Genomic DNA, 22,997 nt, shown 5'->3' on the forward strand with positions numbered 1-22,997 from the left:
CATTGACGCGGCTTTTAAACCCAATCATGGCACCCACCTGTTCCCAATTAGCCTGCACACCTGTGGGATGTTCCATATAAGTGTTTGATGAGCATTCCTCAACTTTATCAGTATTTATTGCCACCTTTCCCAACTTCTTTGCCACGTGTTGCTGGCATCAAATTCTAAAGTTAATGATTATTTGCAAAAAAAAAAAAATGTTTATCAGTTTGAACATCAAATATCTTGTCTTTGTAGTGCATTCAACTGAATATGGGTTCAAAAAGGTTTGCAAATCATTGTATTCCGTTTGTATTTACATCTAACACAATTTCCCAACTCATATGGAAACGTGGTTTGTACTTGTTTAAATACTCAGTCCCGTCCATCGCTGCTTGCAGCTTTAATTTTATCTCAATTTGGACCCCCGTGGCAAAATAATTGCCCAAGCCTACACTGTTTGTTTTGAAAAACTCGCTACGATCCGATGCTCGGATCTTCACAGTTTGTCGTTTTGTTTCCATTTTTGGATATCTCTCCGTCTGACTCCTTATTTCCTGTTTGCTTTGTCACCATGGTAGCTTATTAGTTCACCTGCCCCTCGTTTTCGACGCGCGCCTGCTTCTATTTTGATTACTGCCTTATTTAAGCTCGCCCCTTTTCGTTGTTCTGTCTGGGTTCCTAATTTGCCTTTGTGCAACAAGTGACGACTGATCTGTGTGTATATTCTCGCTAGTTTACCCTCTACGCCAGGGGTCGGGAAACTTTTTGGATGAGAGAGCCAACAAGCCAAATATTTTAAAATGTATTTCCGTAAGAGCCGTAAAATATTTTTTTAACCCTGAACACAACTATAGGCGTGCATTTTTAAGTAACACTAACATTTCTAGAGTATAATAGGTCTCTTATTGTTTGTAATAACATTGTTATTCTGAAGCTAAATGTGGAGGGGGCGTGGCCTGCAGCGAAGCGGGGTGTTGCCAGGACCGGCCTCGAAATCAGCGACAGGTGCGTAGACGGCCCACCTGGGCCTTGTTACCTAATCATATGTTATAAGCAGCAGCCAGGAGGAGAGACGGGGTTGGTGCTGGAGCCAGAGCGCGAGCGAGAACGAAAGAGAAAAAGACAATTGCTGGAAAGCAACTGAGAGACTTATTGAAAAATGAAACAATACTGTAACCCTGAAACAGGGTCTCATGTCGGTTCTTGGTGGTCTGAAGAACCCCCAGGAGGGCAAGCCCAACACTAACCAATAATAAATAAATAACTTCTTACCATTAACGCAACTTCTTGAACAGGTGCGGTAGAAACGGATGGATGGATTAAAAATGCACAAGGATGTTTAATATTTTGAACATCATTTTTAACACTGATTAAAAGTGGAATATTTCATTATTTATCGTGTTAAGCAGAGTCAGGTCAAATGTACCTGAGAGCCGGATGCAGTCATCAAAAGAGTCACATCTGGCTCCCGAGCCATAGGTTCCCTACCCCTGCTCTACGCCTTTGTTTGAACTGAACTCTCGCGGCTGTGTTGGAGCCACTATGGATTGAACTTTCACAGTATCATGTTAGACCCGCTCGACATCCATTGCTTTCGGTCCCCTAGAGGGGGGGGGGGGTTGCCCACATCTGAGGTCCTCTCCAAGGTTTCTCATAGTCAGCATTGTCACTGGCGTCCCACTGGATGTGAATTCTCCCTGCCCACTGGGTGTGAGTTTTCCTTGCCCTTTTGTGGGTTCTTCCGAGGATGTTGTAGTCGTAATGATTTGTGCAGTCCTTTGAGACATTTGTGATTTGGGGCTATATAAATAAACATTGATTGATTGATTGATTGATTGTTTTATCTAGCTCTCATGCTAAGGATTTGTTTTCCCTTTTCGTGCCTTCGTGCCAAGTTTCGTTTTTCTCTTTGTATTCGTAGCTCTCATGCTAGCGCCATTTGTTTGCCTTCCTGCTTAGCACCAGCATTTTTGTTCCTTAACTCCTTTTATTGGTTAAATAAATACTTTATATCTTACCTTTGCTGTGTTCTTGCCGACGCACTCCTGCTATGCCACCCAAACGTTGCAAAAGTAGCTCCAACCCAAATTAATTAAATCATTCGTTTTTTTAGTACATGCAAACAGACTGAGTGTGTTTACACAAACAAAATGTTGTTTAGGGCCGCACAAAGCCGAGTGGAAACTTTCTTCATTGTGTCAACTGAACCCTCACACTCTGAATAGTGAATTTCCCCGTAGAGGAGAGCTGGAGGACAGCGCACAGTAGGAGCGTGCGCGGGGATGCGAGAGGCAGACTGCGGCGATAATTGCGAGGGAAGCGCCATGTGCACGAAGGACGTTGAAGCTTATTAAAGGAGGAGACAGTGATTATTCACTACGGCTCTCCGGAGAGGCCGACGCTCCAGTCGTTGCTTTTAATTAAGTCTGAAAGTGTTTTTTTTTTTGGCGGATTAATAACAATATTAAGACGTGGGAAGTGCGGAACACACGCCCAGGATGTGCCAGCGGCCTTTTAATTACAACTAAATTGAGTGGCTGACACAATAGTCTGTTCACTTGGTCGCTTCCGTGGCAGGGGTGTCGATTTAGAAAAAAACGGTCGGGATTTTTCCGAAAAAGTCGTGGAAGCCGGATAAATTGGCTGTGCTGGAAATAGATTTGTTTGCCTCCCAGGAAGCGGGAGAAAAGTTCCGGGGACAATGCCGAGAGTCTTTCTCTCACGTATAAGAACAGGAAAAAAAAAAAAAGTCAGCTTTTGGGTGTTTGACACCGCTTGGAAAGAACGTCCCCTTCCCCCCTGTGGAGGAGTTGGAGGCGCGCTTTGCTGGGGTGAAACGGCACTGCAGGGCATGCCGACGCCATCGCTCCACTGCTGCCTGAAGATGATAAAATGCTGCTGCTCTCTCCTCCCACCACCTCTGTCCCAGTACGCTGAGTCTTAATGAGCTGTGGAAGTTATGCCACCGATGGAGCTCCACCTGGACGCTTCATCTGCTGATGTGGTCCGAGCAGAGGTGGGTAGAGTAGCCAGAAATTACTCAAGTAAGAGTACTGTTACTTCAGAGATGTATTACTCAAGTAAAAGTAAGGAGTAGTCACCCAAATATTTACTTGGGTAAAAGTAAAAAGTATGTTGTGAAAAAACTACTCAAGTACTGAGTAACTGATGAGTAACCTGATCACGGCAACAAATAATGCACAAAAACATAAAAATAGCAATGAGCAAATTCAGAGCCAGGAATATCTCTTAAGCAACTAAAAAAATAATATATATTAAATAATAGTACATTAAAATACAACTTAAAAAATGGCACATTGAGCCACAATAGGATCATAGGCTCAGTAAGCATTCATTGATTTGATTGAATGATTGATTGACTAAAACTTGTATTATTAGATTGTACAGTACAGCACATATTCCGTACAATTGACCACTAAATTGTAACACCCCAATAAGTTGTTTTTATTGGGGTCGTTTATCAATTACTTAGTAAAATTACTTAGTAAAGGACCAAGTCGAGGTGATCTACCTCATATATACATATACACACACACACCCATATCATATATATATATATATATATATATATATATATATATATATATATATATATATCCATCCATCCATCCATCCATTTTCTACCGCTTATTCCCTTTCGGGGTCGCGGGGGGCGCTGGCGCCTATCTCAGCAACAATCGGGCGGAAGGCGGGGTGCACCCTGGACAAGTCGCCACCTCATCGCAGGGCCAACACAGATAGACAGACAACATTCACACTCACATTCACACACTAGGGCCAATTTAGTGTTGCCAATCAACCTATCCCCAGGTGCATGTCTTTGGAGGTGGGAGGAAGCCGGAGTACCCGGAGGGAACCCACGCATTCACGGGGAGAACATGCAAACTCCACACAGAAAGATCTCGAGCCTGGATTCGAACCCAGGACTGCAGGACCTTCGTATTGTGAGGCAGACGCACTAACCCCTCTGCCACCGTGAAGCCCTATATATATATATATATATATATATATATATATATATATATATATCTGTGTTGGCCCTGCGATGAGGTGGCAACTTGTCCAGGGTGTACCCCGCCTTCCGCCCGATTGTAGCTGAGATAGGCGCCAGCGCCCCCCGCGACCCCAAAAGGGAATAAGCGGTAGAAAATGGATGGATATATATATATATATATATATATATATATATATATATATATATATATACATATATTTATTTATACAATATATAATTTATATTTATTTATTTTGCTGTTTTTGTTAACATGTTAATGGCGTTTAAATGAATATACATGCATGTTTAACACAAAGATTCCTATCTTTCACGAAGACAAGAATACAAGTTGGTGTATTACCTGATTCTGATGACTTGCATTGATTGGAATCAGACGTCCACGTTTTCAAATGGAGGAGAAAAAAAGTTCCTCTTTTCCGTCTAATACCCCATGAAAGTCGTTGGTTTTTGGCATCTGATTTGTCCAGCTTCCATATTCGTTTTTATACACTTTACAAGAAATACATTGGTGGCAAACGCTGTAGCTTGCTAGCTTTTTTGCTCTGGCTTTCGGAGACTCTTATTTTGTTAGCGCAGAAGCGATGGAGCGGCGCTTTTATTGTGAAGACAGGAACTGTGCGATCAGTCTTTAGGCTTTTGACGGGAAGTACGGTTGAAATAAAAAGTGTCTTTTTTCCTTTACACTTTTGATTGATTGATTGAAACTTTTATAAGTAGATTGCACAGTACAGTACATATTCCGTACAGTTGACCACTAAATGCTAACACCCCAATAAGTTTTTCAACTTGTTTAAGTCGGGTCATGTGACCGCCTGGCTCTTTTTGATTGGTCCAACGTCACCAGTGACTGCATGTGATTGGTGAAACGCAGGCATGCGTAGATCCTACTTTGAAGCTCTGTCATCAACCAAAACAAACATTAATAGATCGATTAAAAAAAAGTAGCGAGTAGCGAGCTGATTGTAGATAAATGGAACGGAGTAAAAGTAGCGTTTCTTCTCTATAAATATACTCAAGTAAAAGTAAAAGTATCTTGCGTAAAAACTACTCTTAGAAGTACAATTTATCCCAAAAGTTACTCAAGTAAATGTAACGGAGTAAATGTAGCGCGTTACTACCCACGTCTGGGTCCGAGTACACTTTGTCTTGGCCGCCGCTGGTCTAAGGTCTGCATTACGTCTTCATGAGACGCAAAGAAGACGCAAAATGTAGTCATGGAAGGGCAGGTGGGGAAGTTTTCTGTACACACTCGCCAACCTTGAGACCTCCGAATTCGGGAAATGGGGAAGTGCTGAGGTGTGTGTGTGTGAGTGTGTGCGTGTGTGTGTGTGTGTCTGTGGGTGGGTGGGTGCGTGCGTGCGTGCTGGGTAGCGGGGGGTGTATATATTTTCAAGTACTAATTTTACATATATATATGTATATATATATATATATATATATATATATATATATATATATATATATATATATATATATTGCAAATTACAGAATTAAGGATGTTTACATATGCATATTGGGGAAATGAGGGCGTGTTTATATGCAAATTATGATAGACACGCACGTGCTAAACATTTGGCATTCAGCAACTTAAGAACAACAGGTGGGAAAAAGTTGTCCGTTTAAGAACACGTCATGAATTTGAATGGTATCCGCTTAGGAAATCACTTAGGAAGAAAGATAAGAGGAAAAGATAGGAACTTATTACTGAATGGGGCCCACTGTGTGTATGCTCGGCACACACGGCCAGTTAACTTTCAGTTCCGATATCCGCCAACAAAAAGGAAGGACAAAAGCAGTCATGGGGAGAACAAACATGCCAACTCCACACAGAAAGATTCCCAGCGCAGGATCGAACCCCGGACCTTCGTATTTTGAAGCAGATGCACTAACCCCTGTTACACCCTGCTTCCCCCGAAATTGTGCCCTTATATGGGGAATTAAGGCTGCTTACCTTTGCAAATTACGGAATTAAGGATGTTTACGTATGCATATTGAGGAAATAAGGGCGGGTTTATCTGCAAATTATGATAGGCACGCACGCGCTAAACATTTGGCATTCAGCAACTTAAGAACAACAGGTGGGAAAAAGTTGGCCGTTTAAGAACACGTCATGAATTTGAATGGTATCCGCTTAGGAAATCACTTAGGAAGAAAGATAAGAGGAAACGTTAGGAACTTATTGCTGAATGGGGCCCACTGTGTGTATGCTCGGCACACACGGCTAGTTAACTTTCAGTTCCGATACCCGCCAGCAAACAGGAAAGACAAAAGCAGTCATGGGGAGAACAAACATGCAAACTCCACACAAAAAAATGATCCAGAGCGCAGGATCAAACCCCGGTACCTCAAATTGTGAGGCAGATGCACTATCCCCTCTCCCACCGTGCTTCCCCTGTAGTTGTGCCCTTATATGGGGAATTAAGGGCGCTTACCTTTACAAATTACGGAATTAAGAGTGTCTACATGCGCAAATTGGTGACATAAGGGCGTGTTTATATGCAAATTATGATGGACACGAATGCGCTAAACATTTGGCATACAGCAACAGAAAAACAGCAGGTGGGAACAATTTGGCCGTTTAAGAACACGTCATGAAATTGAATGGACTCTTAGGAAATAACTTAGGAAGAAAGATAAAAGGAAAAATTAGGAACTTATTGCTAAATGGGGCCCACTGTGTGTATGCTCGGCACACAGGGCTAGTTAACTTTCAGTTTCGATACCCGCCAGCAAACAGGAAGGACAAAAGCAGTCAAGGGGAGAACATGCAAACTCCACACAGAAAGATCTCAAGCGCAGGATTGAACCCCGGTTCCTCGTATTGTGAGGCAGATGCACTATCCCCTCAACCACCGTGCTTCCCCCGTAGTTGTGCCCTTATATGGGGAATTAAGGGCGCTTACCTTTACAAATTACGGAATTAAGAGTGTCTACATGCGCATATTGGGGAAATAAGGGCGTGTTTATATGCAAATTATGATAGACACGAATGCGCTAAACATTTGGCATATAGCAACTTAAGAACAGCAGGTGGGAACAATTTGGCCGTTTAAGAACACGTCATGAAATTGAATGGACTCTTAGGAAATCACTTAGGAAGAAAGATCAAATTAAAAATTAAGAACTTATTGCTGAATGGGGCCCACTGTGTGCTAGTTAACGTTCAGTTCCACCAGCAAACAGTAAGGACAAAAGCATGAGAGACGGGCAACCATTTTAGAGATTGCTCGGAACTCTTAACAATCGGTTAGTATAGAATCAATTGTTGAACTTCAATTCTAGTCTCGTCTTTATTCAGACAGCCTTAGAAGGAAATAAGGAGAGGAACTTAAAAGTGTTTAAGGGCCCCCTTCTCTTAAATGGTAGCACAAACAGGTGAGAGATGAAAGGTGCTCGTTAACACTTATGTTGCTGCTCGGACGTCATTAAAAAAGTCTGTTCTGCACAATAAAGACAGTTTAGTTTGGTGACGTCTTTAGCTCGCAATAAATAAGCGGAAGGACAGCTAATAACGACGTCCTTTTATAGGAGTTGAGTGGGAATGAAAGGCGATGACATCACACTCCAGCCACACGCCCCGTTGGATTATTCTTGGACTATAGGAACATGTCTCACGAGTGCTTGAGAGCGAAAGGACATTCAAAGACAGACAAAGAGAGGCAGTTTCTACTTTTTAAACGGCCTCCAGAGATACACTTTCAGTGTGTGTGTGTGTGTGTGTGTGTGTGTGTGTGTGTGTGTGTGTGTGTGTGTGTGTGTGTGTGTGTGTGCGCGGGATAAAGTGCCTCTGCAGCCCCCTCCTTCGGGATGACAATGAAGCAGCAACAGAAGGTGTCTTAACACCAACATATGTTCTTCCCTCCCTGATTATATATCAACGCGTTTTACGCCCCGACCGTTACGATCGCCGCCGATGCCTACGTCACACCACTTCACGGCAGGTGGAGTTAACCCTCGACGAGAGCACAGCGGCTTACCTGCCGCAGACTCCAATGGCGGTCGTTAACTTAGATCCGGTGTGTGTTGGCCAAGTTATGGTCACTTGCCTGCATACGCGAGGTCACAGGTGTCTAACTCAAGGCCCGAGAGCAGATTCTGGCACGCCACATCATTTTATAGTGGCCAATTGCACCAATTTATGGTGGCCCTCCACATCATTTTACTATCATTTTATCATGGCCTGACACATCATTTTATGTTTGCCCTACATGTCGTTTTATTTTGGACCGTCCCATAAATTCAACGTGGTCCATCCCATCTTTTTTTGGCCTGCCACTTAATTTTATGTGGTTCATCACATAATTTATGTAGCCAGCCACTTGATTTTATTGTGGCCGACAACATTAGTCTAATGTTGCCCGCCACATCATTTTATGTGGTCTGTCACATCATTTTATTGTGGCTCAACACATAATTGTACTATGGACCGCCCCATAATTTTAGGTGGCCAACCACGTCCTTTTATGTGGTCTACCATTTGATTTTATCTGGCCTGACTCATCATTTTATTTTGGCCCGCCATCTCATTTTATCGTGGACCGCCCCATATTTTCAATGTGGTCCATCACATCATTTTATGGCCTACCATATCATTTTATAGGGTTCATCACATAATTAAAGTAGCCAGCCACTTCATTTTATGGTGGCCGACAACATTATTCTAAAGTGGCCTGACACATCATTTTATGTTGGCCCTCCATCTCATTGTATTTTGTGCCGCCCCATATTTTCAATGTGGTCCATCACATCATTTTATGGCCTACCATATCATTTTATGGGGTTCATCACATAATTAAAGTAGCCAGCCACTTCATTTTATTGTGGCGGACAACATTATTCTAAAGTGGCCTGACACATCATTTTATGTTGGCCCTCCATGTCGTTTTATTGTGGACCGTCCCATAAATTCAATGTGGTCCATCCCATCTATTTGTGGCCTGCCACATAATTTTATGTTGTTCATCACATAATTTATGTAGCCAGCCAGTTGATTTTATTGTGGCCGACAACATTATTCTAATGTTGCCCGCCACATCATTTTACGTGGTCTGTCACGTCATTTTATTGTGGCTCAACACTTCATTTTATGGTGGCCGACAACATTATTCTAAAGTGGCCTGACACATAATTTTATGTTGGCCCTCCATGTCGTTTTATTGTGGACCGTCCCATAAATTCAACGTGGTCCATCCCATCTTTTTTTGGCCTCCCACATAATTTTATGTTGTTCATCACATAATTTATGTAGCCAGCCACTTCATTTTATTGTGGCCGACAACATTATTCTAATGTTGCCCGCCACATCATTTTATGTGGTCTGTCACATCATTTTATTGTGGCTCAACACATAATTGTACTATGAACCGCCCCATAATTTTAGGTGGCCAACCACGTCCTTTTATGTGGTCTGCCATTTGAATTTATTCTGGCCTGACTCATCATTTTATTTTGGCCCTCCATCTCATTTTATCGTGGACAGCCCCATATTTTCAATGTGGTCCATCACATCATTTTATGGCCTACCATATAATTTTATGGGGTTCATCACATAATTAAAGTAGCCAGCCACTTCATTTTATTGTGGCCGACAACATTATTTTAAAGTGGCCTGACACATCATTTTATGTTGGCCCTCCATCTCATTGTATTTTGTGCCCCCCCATATTTTCAATGTGGTCCATCACATCATTTTATGGCCTACCATATCATTTTATGGGGTTCATCACATAATTAAAGTAGCCAGCCACTTCATTTTATGGTGGCCGACAACATTATTCTAAAGTGGCCTGACACATCATTTTATGTTGGCCCTCCATGTCGTTTTATTGTGGACCGTCCCATAAATTCAATGTGGTCCATCCCATCTTTTTTTGGCCTCCCACATAATTTTATGTTGTTCATCACATAATTTATGTAGCCAGCCACTTCATTTTATTGTGGCCGACAACATTATTCTAATGTTGCCCGCCACATCATTTTATGTGGTCTGTCACATCATTTTATTGTGGCTCAACACATAATTGTACTATGAACCGCCCCATAATTTTAGGTGGCCAACCACGTCCTTTTATGTGGTCTGCCATTTGAATTTATTCTGGCCTGACTCATCATTTTATTTTGGCCCTCCATCTCATTTTATCGTGGACAGCCCCATATTTTCAATGTGGTCCATCACATCATTTTATGGCCTACCGTATCATTTTATGGGGTTCATCACATAATTAAAGTAGCCAGCCAATTCATTTTATGGTGGCCGACAACATTATTCTAAAGTGGGCTGACACATAATTTTATGTTGGCCCTCCATGTCGTTTTATTGTGGACCGTCCCATAAATTCAATGTGGTCCATCCCATCTTTTTGTGGCCTGCCACGTAATTTTATGTGGTTCATCACATCATTTATGTAGCCAGCCACTTCATTTTATTGTGGCCGACAGCATTATTCTAATGTTGCCCGCCACATCATTTTATGTGGTCTGTCACGTCATTTTATTGTGGCTCAACACATAATTGTACTGTGGACCGCCCCATAATTTTAGGTGGCCAACCACGTCCTTTTATGTGGTCTGCCATTTGATTTTATTCTGGCCTGACTCATCATTTTATTTTGGCCCTCCATCTCATTTTATCGTGGACCGCCCCATATTTTCAATGTGGTCCATCACATCATTTTATGGCCTTCCATATCATTTGATGGGGTTCATCACATAATTAAAGTAGCCAGCCACTTCATATTATGGTGGCCGACAACATTATTCTAATGTGGCCTGAAACATCATTTTATGTTGGCCCTCCATCTCATTGTATTTTGTGCCGCCCCATGGTTTAAATGCAGTCAACCACATAGTTGTGTGGGCCGCCACTTCATTTGTGTGGATGCGTGGCCGTGCCAGCAACTTGAGGGTTCTAGGTTCGATCCCCGCTTCCGCCATCCCAGTCACTGCTGTCCCGTCCTTGGGCAAAATGCCACCCACACTCGTTTAAATGTAGCTCAAAGATGTGGGTTTTATTATGTAAAGCGCTCTGAGTCTTTAGAGAAAAGCGCTATATGAATATAATTCACCTTAACACGCCCAATTTATGTGGCCTACGAATCACTGGAAATAAAATAAGAAAGCATGTTCTGGCTAAATGTATTTGTTCTTCCAATTTTGACAGAAAAATATGTTACACCTGCAATTGCACATGTTCTAGAATTTATTATTAACTAATGTTCCTAGCATTTTTCCTGTTCATCAAAAATAAACATTTAACTACCTGCAAGTCATTTTGAATAACGTGTTCAAAGCAAGTCATCCATCAATCTTTGAAAATTATAAAGATGAAAAACAGTTTATTTTGCAATGTGGGTCCACTGAGGGCAGCCATAATAGCGATGTGGCCCTCAATAGGAATGACTTTTGCACATGTTGTTTCATTACTATTTAGGCACAATGATACTAAAACCTATCCAAGCCTTTATGAAGGGATTTATGCAAATTCGTAACTAGTATTGTTGCATGAAAACAGAAAAGAAGTCAATTCATGTGATTGTAGTGAGTACTGATGTAGCTCTCCCTAATATTCTGGTTGCTTGATTTAAATGAAGGTGAGTAAATCAGTGCAACGATAATCACACAGTTTTTTGCATACAATATAAAGCAGGGGAGTCTAAACTTTTTCCAATGAGGGTCAAACCCCAAAAAATGGAGGTGGGGGCATTTTGTTATTTTTCATTTTTGAAACCAATAAAGTATTTTATTTTATTTTATTGTTTAACCCCCAGGGGTATGTTCAGGTTTGGTAAATGTTAGAGATCCCATGGACCAGAAAGGATTTCAGTCATATAAGTTTTAAAAGTAATTGTATGTATGTATGTATTTAGATATATGTATTTATGTATATATGTTATTGTGTGTGTGTATATATATATATATATATATATATATATATATATATATATATATGTATATATATGTATATATATACATATATATATATATATGAAGAGTTCATATGCAAAAGCAGATAAATCCATTTTGACCGATTCTGTATATTAACGATTTTCTGCCTGCTGGTGTTGTCGGTACATATACAAGCATACAATGGTTTATTTAATATCAACATAAGCAAGTCATGAAAGCCTAAACTTTTAAGAAATGCTGATGTAATGAATGGCTTTCAAATAAGAGTGTTTGATGTGGTTTTACGTCAAAAGCAGATATATCCAAATTGTGATATGTTGCAAAAACAGATATCTCCAAAATCGTTTTCTTTGCGGTCGTTATTTCGCATAATATTCAAGATAAAGATAGAGAGAAAAACAGAACGTGAAATTTATCGAAAGCCACATTTCAAGGTAACAACTGTTCACATTTATTTACTTCATTATTTAACAGTTTCGATCCCTTGGTACGTATAAATCTAGCTGTCCCTGCGAACATTGTTTTTTCGTACTTGCTAACCGGACATGCTTTTTTGGAACTGTGACCTCACATATTTACCTTGTGCTTTTCAGCACAAAATGAAAAAACAAAAAAACAGTGTTGCAATGAAGACAATGTTTTATTAATAAAAACAAGCACAAATGCTCAACCTGGTTTGCCTATCAAAAACACTCCTGTGCAGATAACAGCTCACTCATCATCGCTATCGACATTAGCTCCATGCTCGACAACATCGTTTAACGCAGCGGTGTAAAACTCACGGACACGCGTGCTAGCGCCAACATCAAATAACTTCAACACGTCAGTTTTTTTCGCTGGCTTAACAGTGTTCACAGGAGAAGCTTCCAAATTATTCATGCGCGGATAACAACACTGAGTGAGTCCGAGCGCGCTGCCATTTTGTTTGTCACGTGATCCCGTACTGCAGCGCTGGTTGGGCAAAAGGATATATCGGCTTTTGTGATAAATGATCCATGGCGCTTATCGGCCTTTGCAATAAATCGCTGAACTAAATGACGTTAAAAGCGGCATTTGTCTGCATTTGCAAACAAATTGATTTTGGTATACCACAATAGAAGTGGTGGACTATATATTACCGAGGCTGGGCTAAACTTTATCAAAATGGCGTTTATCGGTTTTTGCGTATGAACTCTTCATATATATATATATATATATATATGCATATATATGTATATATATATGTGTATATATGTATATACACATACATATATATATATGTGTGTGTGTATGTATGTATATATGTATATATATATATGTATATCTGTATATATATATATATATATATATATATATATATATTTTTTTTTTTTTTTTTTTTTTTTTTATTATTTTTTTTTTTTTTCAATAGTTGATTCTCTATAAGGATTATTTTTCACATCCTTTTTGTCCAAAAAAACCCCCTGTTTTAATGTCAAAGACAAACAATATACAATATTTCTCCCCAAAAATGAATTTAAATAGAATATGTGATGTGAAATAATTGGATCCTTGAAAATGTCAATGATTCATAACAACGGTTTTGATACGTTATTTGTTTGAGCAATGACAGTTATTTATTTTATTTTTTACTTTATTTCTATTTTATTTTTTTTTATTTTTTTTTTCCTTCCCGCCTTCTCATGCAAATCATATACATGTAGTTGATGTACATACCCACATATTATTATTATTATTTTAATACACTAAATGTCTTGTGGATCCAAAACGACCCCGCTCATAAAAACGTTAAGAATAAGTTGGGGGTTTTTTCTGCACTTTCAGCGTTTAAATCTATCTGTTGATTAGTGACACACCTATGGATCATGTTTTGTTTTGTCATGTTATGTTTTTGATTTTGGACATTCAGTCACGTTTTGCACTTCCTGGTTTTGTTTGTTTCCATGCCAACGTATTAGTTCCCACCTTGTCACGCCTCTGCCCTCAGTCCCGCACCTGTTCCTGATTATCACAGCCAGTATTTAAGTAATTTTCTTTCTGTTCATCAATCTGGGATCCATTCACATGCGCACGCACCCTACCCATGCTGTACCTCCTTCAAGTCCTTGTCCATAGTTCCATGCCGTGTAAGTTTTTTTGTAGTTAGGCCATTGTGCTAGTTTTGTTTATAGTTTATCATATTCATGCCATCGTGCTGTTTCTGTTCATAGTTCATTCATGCCAATCGAGCAAGTGTTTTTGTTTCACGTTTGTACTGTTTAGCCAAGTTTCTTCCTCCATCGTGAGCGCTTTTTGTTCTTTATTTGTTTATTAAATAAACAACCATGTACTCACATCCACGCCGCACTCGTGCTGATTCTCATCTGCATCGAAGAAACAATCCACGTCCAAGCCATGTTGTGACAATTAGAAGGTTGTTGTTGTTTTGTTTTTTTTTATGCTCCAAGAAAACCTTGGTTTTGATGTGGCAAACGCAAAATATGCGACATTTTGCCCAATACATATTTCAAAGTGGAATAATTAATGAGAAGTAATTGGAGGCAGGTCAATAACTCACAACAACATATATGTTTATTCTATATTATTTTTTTGACAGTTGAAAAAAACCAGCCGGTGGCAGATTTGTGTTACAAGAGTCAACATAACAATCATCTGTGAACCACAAATGGCCCCTGAGGCCGCACTTCAAGTCATCAAAACTGTATGTATTTATTTTGTCCATATTGGGCCCGTTAAAGAAACTTCTTGATGCTTTTATCCCTCGTCTTTGTGCCGCCGCATCACATAGCCTCACGTTGGACTTTTTATGACGGCAGGAGTGCAAACGACTCGACAAAGGTGCACGTCGCTGACCTGAGAGAACCCCTTCCCTCCCCCCTCGTGCCTCCCCAACCGCAGTGGGAAGGCACATGTACACATGTTGCCTTAACTTAAGGCAACATGTGTACAAATGCTTAATTCCGGTAATTACAATGACAAGGTGGGATGTAAAGGTGAGGACTCTGGAAAAGAGGGTGGGGGGAATAATGTCAGGACACATCATATGCTGGGGGGAGGGGGGAGTGTTTGCAACCAGCTGACACATTTTTGTCTGCAGGCGCGCCACACGCCACAGATGTGCGCTCTGCACGCCACCGGGGGAATTATAAACCACTGGGACGCTTTATTAGGCACACATGCACTCCCCCTGACGTCAGTTCTGCGTCGATAACAACGCGTCGTTGGTATTGTTTCCAAGTTGCTATTTTCTGCAATTTTGCAGCTTCAGGTGTTGAAAGTCAAGCGTGTCGTAAGGGCTAAATCATTATTTTTATTTTTATTTTTCATATTCTGGTTTTGTTCCGTTTCTGTATCGTATTCTGTTGGTATTTGACTTCCTTAGTTCCTGGTGGCACTTCCTGTTTTGTTCTGTTGCCATGGTCACGCATTAGTGTCACCTGCCTCTTGTTTTTGACGCGCACCTGCCTCATAATGACTGTCCTTATTTAAGCCTGCCTTTTCCGTTCACTAGTCCTCGCATCCTAGTTTCTGTTCCATGCAACAGGTGACGACGCTGGTTCCCGACTGTGGTAAACTATCTTTGTCCTTGCTAGCCTCCGTGCTAATCCTTTGTTTGTTGTCTAGCTCACATGCTAGCGCTTTTAGTTCTTTCTAGCTCCCATGCTAGTTCTGTTCGTTTTGCCTTTTGTGCCTAATACCAGTTTTTCTGTTCTTAGTCTGTTTTTTTAGTATAAATAAATCATCATTTCTTACCTTCACGCTGTGTCCAACTCCGACTCCATCATGAGAGAACGCACCAGCATCACCACGATGCCAGCGAACCATCGCATTTTTGAGCCCCCATTACAAAAAACATTTTTATTCATGGGAAATCATTTTTAAACTTTTTTTTTTAATCAATCTTGAAAATTTGCATACCTTCCTGACACTTCTCCGGCTGGGATTTGAACCGAGTGTGACCTTTTATTAGGGTTACAATAACAATGTATCATTACATTCTTGTCAGTGACTGAGCAGGAAGGGCCTAGGTATACGCTACATTTCATATAAGGCGCATTGTCGTTCATTTATTGACATTTTAAAAGCGATTACTCATGCAGAACGGAGCCCCAACCCTACGGTCTCACGGGAGGCCCAGTTGTCAATCTCACCGTACTGTTGTTCGCCATGACCTCATCAATAATGTCGACTCGGCAGTCTGACTGCCGCTACAACATTGGTTGTGCTGCCGCTGTTTTGTTATAGTTCTATCTAACACAGACTGTTTGCTATGACCTCACCTATGCAGCAATAATGCCGACAGGGCAGTTTTCCCCTTACCGCTACTACAACATTGGTTGTGTTGCCGCTGTGTTGCAATATTTCTATCGAACAAGTTCACATTTGCCGTGCTGTTGTTTGCTATGACCTAAGCAGCGAGGCTATATTGCTGATGGGGCAGTTCTCCCCTTGTCGCTACTACAACATTGGTTGTGTTGCCGCTGCGTTATAATCTTCTAAGACTCTTACACTTGTCAGACTGTTGTTTGCTATGACCTCATCAGCACAGATATATTGCAGACAGGGCAGTTCTCCCCTTGCCGCTACTACAACATTGGTTGTGTTGCCGCTGCGTTATAATCTTCTAAGATTCTTACACTTTTCAGTCTGTTGTTTGCTATGACCTAATCAGCTTGGAAATAGTGCCGGCAGGGCAGTTTTCCCTTCACATACTACAACATTGGTTGTGTTGCCACTGCGTTATAATCTTCCAAGACTCTCACACTTGTCAGATTGCTGTTTGCTATGACCTCATCCGTGCGGCAATAATGCCAACAAGGCAGTTTTCCCTTCAAGTACTACAACATTGGTTGTGTTACCGCTGTGTTGCAATATTTCTATCGAACAAGTTCACATTTGTCATGTTGTTGTTTGCTATGACCTCATCAGCGCAGCAATATTGCAGACAGGGTAGTTTTCCCCTTAACGCTACTACAACATTGGTTGTGTTGCCGCTGCATTATAATCTTTTAAGACTCTCACACTTGTCAGACTATTGTTTGCTATGACCTCCTCTGCGCAGCAATATTTCCGACAGGGCAGTTTTCCCCTTACCGCTACTACAACATTGGTTGTGTTTCCGCTGTGTTGCAATATTTCTATCTAACAAGTTCACATTTGCCGTGCTGTTGTTTGCTATGACCTCAGCAGCAAGGCAGTTTTCCCTAAACGTACTACAACATTGGTTGTGTTGCCATTGCGTTATAATCTTCTAAGACTCTCACACTTGTCAGACTGTTGTTTGCTATGACCTCATCAGCGTAGCAATATTACCGACAGGGCAGTTTTCCCTAAACGTACTACAACATTGGTTGTGTTGCCGTTGTGTTATAATCTTCTAAGACTCTCACACTTGTCAGACTGTTGTTTGCTATGACCTCAACAGCACGGCAATATTCCCGTCAGGGTAGTTTTCCCTTCACGTACTACAACAGTGGTTCTGTTGTCGCTGTGTTAAAATCTTTTAGGGCTCTTACACTTGACACTGTTGTTTGCTATGGCCTCATCAGCGCGGCAATATCTCACAAGTTTACATTTGCCATGCTTTAGCGCGGCAATAATGCCGACAGGGCAGTTTTCCCTTCACATACTACAAAATCGGTTGTGTTTCCGCCATGTTATAATCTTGTAAAACTCTTACACTTGTCACTGTTGTTTGCTATGACCTCATCAGCGCGGCGATATTGCCAACAGGGCAGTTTTCCCCTTGCCGCTACTACAACATTGGTTGTGTTTCCGTAGTGTAGCAATATCTTTATCCAACAAGTTTAAATTTGCCGTTCCTTTGTTTATAGTGACCTCATCGGCGTAACAATAAGGCCGACAAGAGAGTTTTCTCCTACAACATTGGTTGTCTCATCGCTGTGTTGTGATATTTCTGTCTACTCGTGCACTTTTACAATGTGTCTGGGTTACTTTTTGCCTCATACCTGTGAGAATCCTGCAAGCGCAGCGCCGCAATATTGCCGACATGCTAAAACGTCGCGGTATGATGACGCGCGCATGACGTCACGCATTGTAGAGGACATTTTGGTCCGGCACCGTTCACAGCTAAAAGTTGTCTCTTTTCATCGCATAATTCCACATTATTATGGACATCTGTGTTGCTGAATCTTTTGCAATTTGTTCAATGAAAAATGGAGACGTCAAAGAAGAAAGATGTAGGTGGGAAGCGGTGTGTTGCGGCCGCCTTTAGCAACACAAACACCTTATTTACATTCCCGAAGATGACAGTGAAGCTTTACTATGGATCAGAGCGGTCAAGCCAACATGTTTCCCTACCACATGTCAACCGGCAGGTTTCGTTGAGAAAATGGTGGCAATAAGTCGGCTCTTACCATAGACATGAGCAGAGAGTTTGCGTCGTTCTTCCTGCAGCTACGGACTCTCCCACCTACTCCTACCGGCCGCCCCCGACCGTCGGATGCTTACACCATGGAGGAGGGGGAAAAAAAAATCTCAGCCCGGCTGCCTTGTCTTGTCGAGAAACATGGCTTCCCACGGAGACACTGGCGGTCACCACACCCCTTCAACTTTCAGGTTCGACCATATAATCTCACTAAAACACTAGTATCACAATAAGCAGATAAGGGATTTTCCAGAATTATCCTAGTAAATGTGTCTAATAACATCTGAATCGCTCCCACTGCCCTCGTCTTTTTTTTCTTTTTTTCTAGTCCTTCACTCTCACTTTCCTCATCCACGAATCTTTCATCCTCGCTCAAATTAATGGCGAAATCGTCGCTTTCTCGGTCCGAATCGCTCTCGCTGCTGGTGTCCATGATTGTAAACAATGTTCAGATGTGAGGAGCTCCACAACCCGTGATGTCACGCGCACATCGTCTGCTACTTCCGGTACAGGCAAGGCTTTTTTTATTAGCGACCAAAAGTTGCGAACTTTATCGTCTATGTTCTCTACTAAATCCTTTCAGCAAAAATATGGCAATATCGCGAAATGATCAAGTATGACACATAGAATGGACCTGCTGTCCCCGTTTAAATAAGAAAATCTCATTTCAGTAGGCCTTTAAGCCTGTAGTCGACAGGCATTCAGCCTGGCGATATCATCCTCCTTACACCCTTGCTCCATGCTGATGATCAATGCTCTTTTCTCGTTCCCCGTAAGTTTTGTTATTCATGCTAAAGTTTGCAAGTTTTGTTTTATGTCCATAGTTTATGTTTTAGTAATAGTTTTGTTCCTACACTTCTCTTTTGTAAAGTAAATCTGAACAGCCGATATGGGCATCTACATCAACTATGTGATTTGCCTGAGAAGCTGGACAGGACAAAAAAATATATATATATATATATGGCAATATCGCGAAATGATCAAGTATGACACATAGAACTGACCTGCTATCCCCGTTTAAATAAGAAAATCTCATTTCAGTAGGCCTTTAAGCCTGTAGTTGCCAGGCAGTCAGCCTGGCGATATCATCCTCCTTACACCCTTGCTCCATGCTGATGATCCATGCTCTTTTCTTGTTCCCCGTAAGTTTTGTTATTCATGCCGGAGTTTGCAAGTTTTGGTTTATGTCCATAGTTTATGTTTTAGTAATAGTTTTGTTCCTACACTTCTCTTTTGTAAAGTAAATCTGAACAGCTGATATGGGCATCTACATCAACTATGTGATTTACCTGAGAAGCTGGACAGGACAAAATATATATATATATGACGATATCGGGAAATGATCAAGTATGACACATAGAATAGACCTGCTATCCCCGTTTAAATAAGAAAATCTCATTTCAGTAGGCCTTTAAGCCTGTAGTTGCCAGGCAGTCAGCCTGGCGATATCATCCTCTATACACCCTTGCTCCATGCTGATGATCAATGCTGTTTTCTCGTTCCCCGTAAGTTTTGTTATTCATGCCAAAGTTTGCAAGTTTTGTTTTATGTCCATAGTTTATGTTGTAGTAATAGTTTTGTTCCTACACTTCTCTTTTGTAAGAGCATGGGCATCTACATCAACTATATGATTTTCCTGAGAAGCTGGACAGTACAAAACAAATATATATATGGCAATATCGCGAACTGATCAAGTATGACACATAGAATGGACCTGCTATCCCCGTTTAAATAAGAAAATCTCATTACCGTAGGCCTTTGAGCCTGTAGTTGCCAGGCAGTCAGCCTGGCAACGTCATCTTCTAAACACCTTTGTTCCATGCTGATGATCCATGCTCTTTTCTCGTTCCCCGTAAGTTTTGTTATTTATGCCAAAGTTTGCAAGTTTTGGTTTATGTCTGTAGTTTATGTTTTAGTAATAGTTTTGTTCCTACACTTCTCTTTTGTAAAGTAAATCTGAACAGCCGATATGAGCATTTACATCAACTATGTGATTTACCTGAGAAGCTGGACAGGACAAAAAAAATATATATATGACAATATCGGGAAATGATCAAGTATGACACATAGAATGGACCTGCTATCCCCGTTTAAATAAGAAAATCTCATTTCAATAGGCCTTTAAGCCTGTAGTTGCCAGGCAGTCAGCCTTGTGACGTCATCCCCTACACACCCTTGCTCCATGCTGATGATCCATGCTCTTTTCTCGTTCCCCGTAAGTTTTGTTATTCATGCCAGAGTTTGCAAGTTTTGTTTTATGTCCATAGTTTATGTTGTTGAAGTAGTTTTGTTCCTACAATTCTCTTTTGTAAGAGCATGGGCATCTACATCAACTATATTATTTGCCTGAGAAGCTGGACAGGACCAAAAAAATATATATATGGCAATATCGCGAAATGTTCAAGTATGACACTCAGAATGGACCTGCTATCCACTTTTAAATAAGAAAATCTAATTTCAGTCGGCCTTTAAAGAATTTTGGAGTCCAATTGAAGACGACAATTGGGACCAAAGTTTCGAGCACTCACCTGCCCGTTTTTGCAGAGGTCGGCCCACATGCTGGGGCCGTCCCCTCCCCTCATCAGCACGTGGTAGATGAAGAAGTACGTGCCCGGGATGCTGCACACAAACTTCCCGGCGATGCCGTCGTAGTTGTTGCCCAGGTTGGTGACCACGTCGTCGAACTTGAGGATCTCGTAGCCCTCGTGCGGGTTCTTGAGGCCGGCGTAGAAGGCCACCCGGGGCACCGTGCTGTAGGTGGCGGTGCTGATAGCTCCGTTCCCCCCCAAGCCCAAAACCCCGGTCCTGCCCTGGTCCCCTCTGTCACCGGGAGGCCCCGCCGGTCCGGGCGGCCCCGGCTCCCCCGGCGGCCCGGGCGGCCCCGGCTTCCCCGGCCTGCCCGGCTTCCCCTGCGGGCCCTGCAGTAGCGTGGAGGGCGGAAGCACGTTGCCGTGGTCGCTCAGCGCCTCCGCCTCCGCCTGGAGCCCCGTGGAGCTGGTGCTGCTGCTGGGGGTGCCCTTGTTCAGGTAGGGGTCGCACACCATCCGACAGGTGCCCAGCATCTCATAGTGGCTGGGGTCTGTGCCCACGGAGCTGACCAGCACGGGGATGAGCACCACCAGGACCAGGACCAGCATAACCCCCACGGCGGCCGCCACCAGGGTCTTCCTCCCGATGCTGAGTCGGGGAAGGGGCTGAGCGGCCAGCGTGGGTCTCCCGGGGGCGGAAATGGTGACCGCTTGGTGTGGGGAGCCTGTGGCGGAGGAAGAGGACCCGCGGATCCCGAGGAGGGGCGCGAGAGGCGGAGCGGCGGGGGGGTGCGCCCGGCAAAGACCCACATACACTTGACGGACCTCCCGGCTGCGCTCGGTCGAGTCAGTCCGTCAGTCGCACACTTTTGAGGGAGCCCGGGCGGGGAGACATTCGGAGCGCACTTCCAAACACTCTCTGACTTGTGAGAAGAAGACGGGAGGATGCCAGAGTCCACGGGGATGGAGGGAGCCGGAGAGAGAGAGAGGGAGAGGGAGGAGAGAAAACTCCAGATGTGTGATGATGAATGTGTGTGTGTGTGTGTGTGAGGATGAATGTGTGTGTGGGGAGTTTGTGGAGTCGGATTCTCGAGCTTGGATTTTTATAAACAGCATGGAGCCTCCCCTCTGCTGCCTCATCGAGTGAGAGGTAAGAATGGCTCCATCCCCTCCCTCCTTCTCTCTCTCTCTCTCTCTCTCTCTAACGCTCACCCCTCCTCTCATTTTTTTTTTCTCACTCTTGTTGCTTTATGGTCTGTCTCATCAGCATCCAGCCTCTAAAAATAAGGACGGGGGCCACGCAGAGAGAATTTCCAGGGGCCGGTTGTGCGTTGTTGTAACATTTAACGACATCTCGTCACAAAAGTCGCAAAACCATAGGTGCAGATTTATATTTCTGCACAGTGTTAGACTTAGACTTCCTTTTTGTTGTTGTCATTCAAATTTGAACTTTACAGCACAGATATGAACGAAATTTTGTTACATAAGCTCATAGTAGTGCAGGATATGCATATATAATTTAATATATAATTAAATTAATGTGAAGTGAAGTGAAATATATTTATATAGCGCTTTTCTCTAGTGACTCAAAGCGCTTTACATAGTGAAACCCAATATCTAAGTTACATTTAAACCAGTGTGGGTGGCACTGGGAGCAGGTGGGTAAAGTGTCTTGCCCAAGGACACAACGGCAGTGACTAGGATGGCGGAAGTGGGAATCGAACCTGCAACCCCCAAGTTGCTGGCACGGCCACTCTACCAACCGAGCTAGTGTCTGGTTGTGTCTGCTGCTTTAATGTCTTTAATGTCCTCTGTGTTCTTTGATGTTTGATGTTTCCCTCTTACACACATGGAAGAGGGATGTGTACCATGGTTATGAGGTTTTTTTTAATTTATTATTTTTTTTTTTATTTGCCCAGGTAAAGACCGATTTTTTGAATTTTATTTTAATCTTCTATTCCCCCCCCCCCCCCTCCCCCCCTTTGTTTACCTTTACCTCATCTTTTTTGTAAGGGGCGCTGGAAGCCGGCAGACCCGTCAGCGATCCTGTTCTGTCTCCCTGTAATGTTTGTCCAAACTTGAATGGGATTGTGCTGAAAATTTAAATTTTCCTGAAGGAACTCTCCTGACGGAATAAATAAAGTACTATCTAATCTAATCTAATCTATGCCGCCGCAGA

At 42.2% G+C, this 22,997-nt stretch overlaps 1 protein-coding gene across 1 annotated transcript in view; it reads right to left on the minus strand.

Moving 5' to 3' along the window:
- Nucleotides 1-21,944, minus strand: part of LOC133555893 (C1q-related factor) — a 70,188-nt gene extending 48,244 nt beyond the window's left edge. Inside the window, exon 1 of the mRNA XM_061905354.1 lies at nt 20,819-21,944. Coding sequence (XP_061761338.1) covers nt 20,819-21,427 — 609 coding nt within the window. The 5' untranslated portion in view covers nt 21,428-21,944. The remainder of the gene's footprint in view (nt 1-20,818) is intronic.
- Nucleotides 21,945-22,997: the final 1,053 nt, after the last annotated feature.

The sequence above is a fragment of the Nerophis ophidion genome, linkage group LG07, assembly GCF_033978795.1.
Source record: "Nerophis ophidion isolate RoL-2023_Sa linkage group LG07, RoL_Noph_v1.0, whole genome shotgun sequence".
In the NCBI taxonomy this organism is placed as follows: domain Eukaryota; kingdom Metazoa; phylum Chordata; class Actinopteri; order Syngnathiformes; family Syngnathidae; genus Nerophis; species Nerophis ophidion.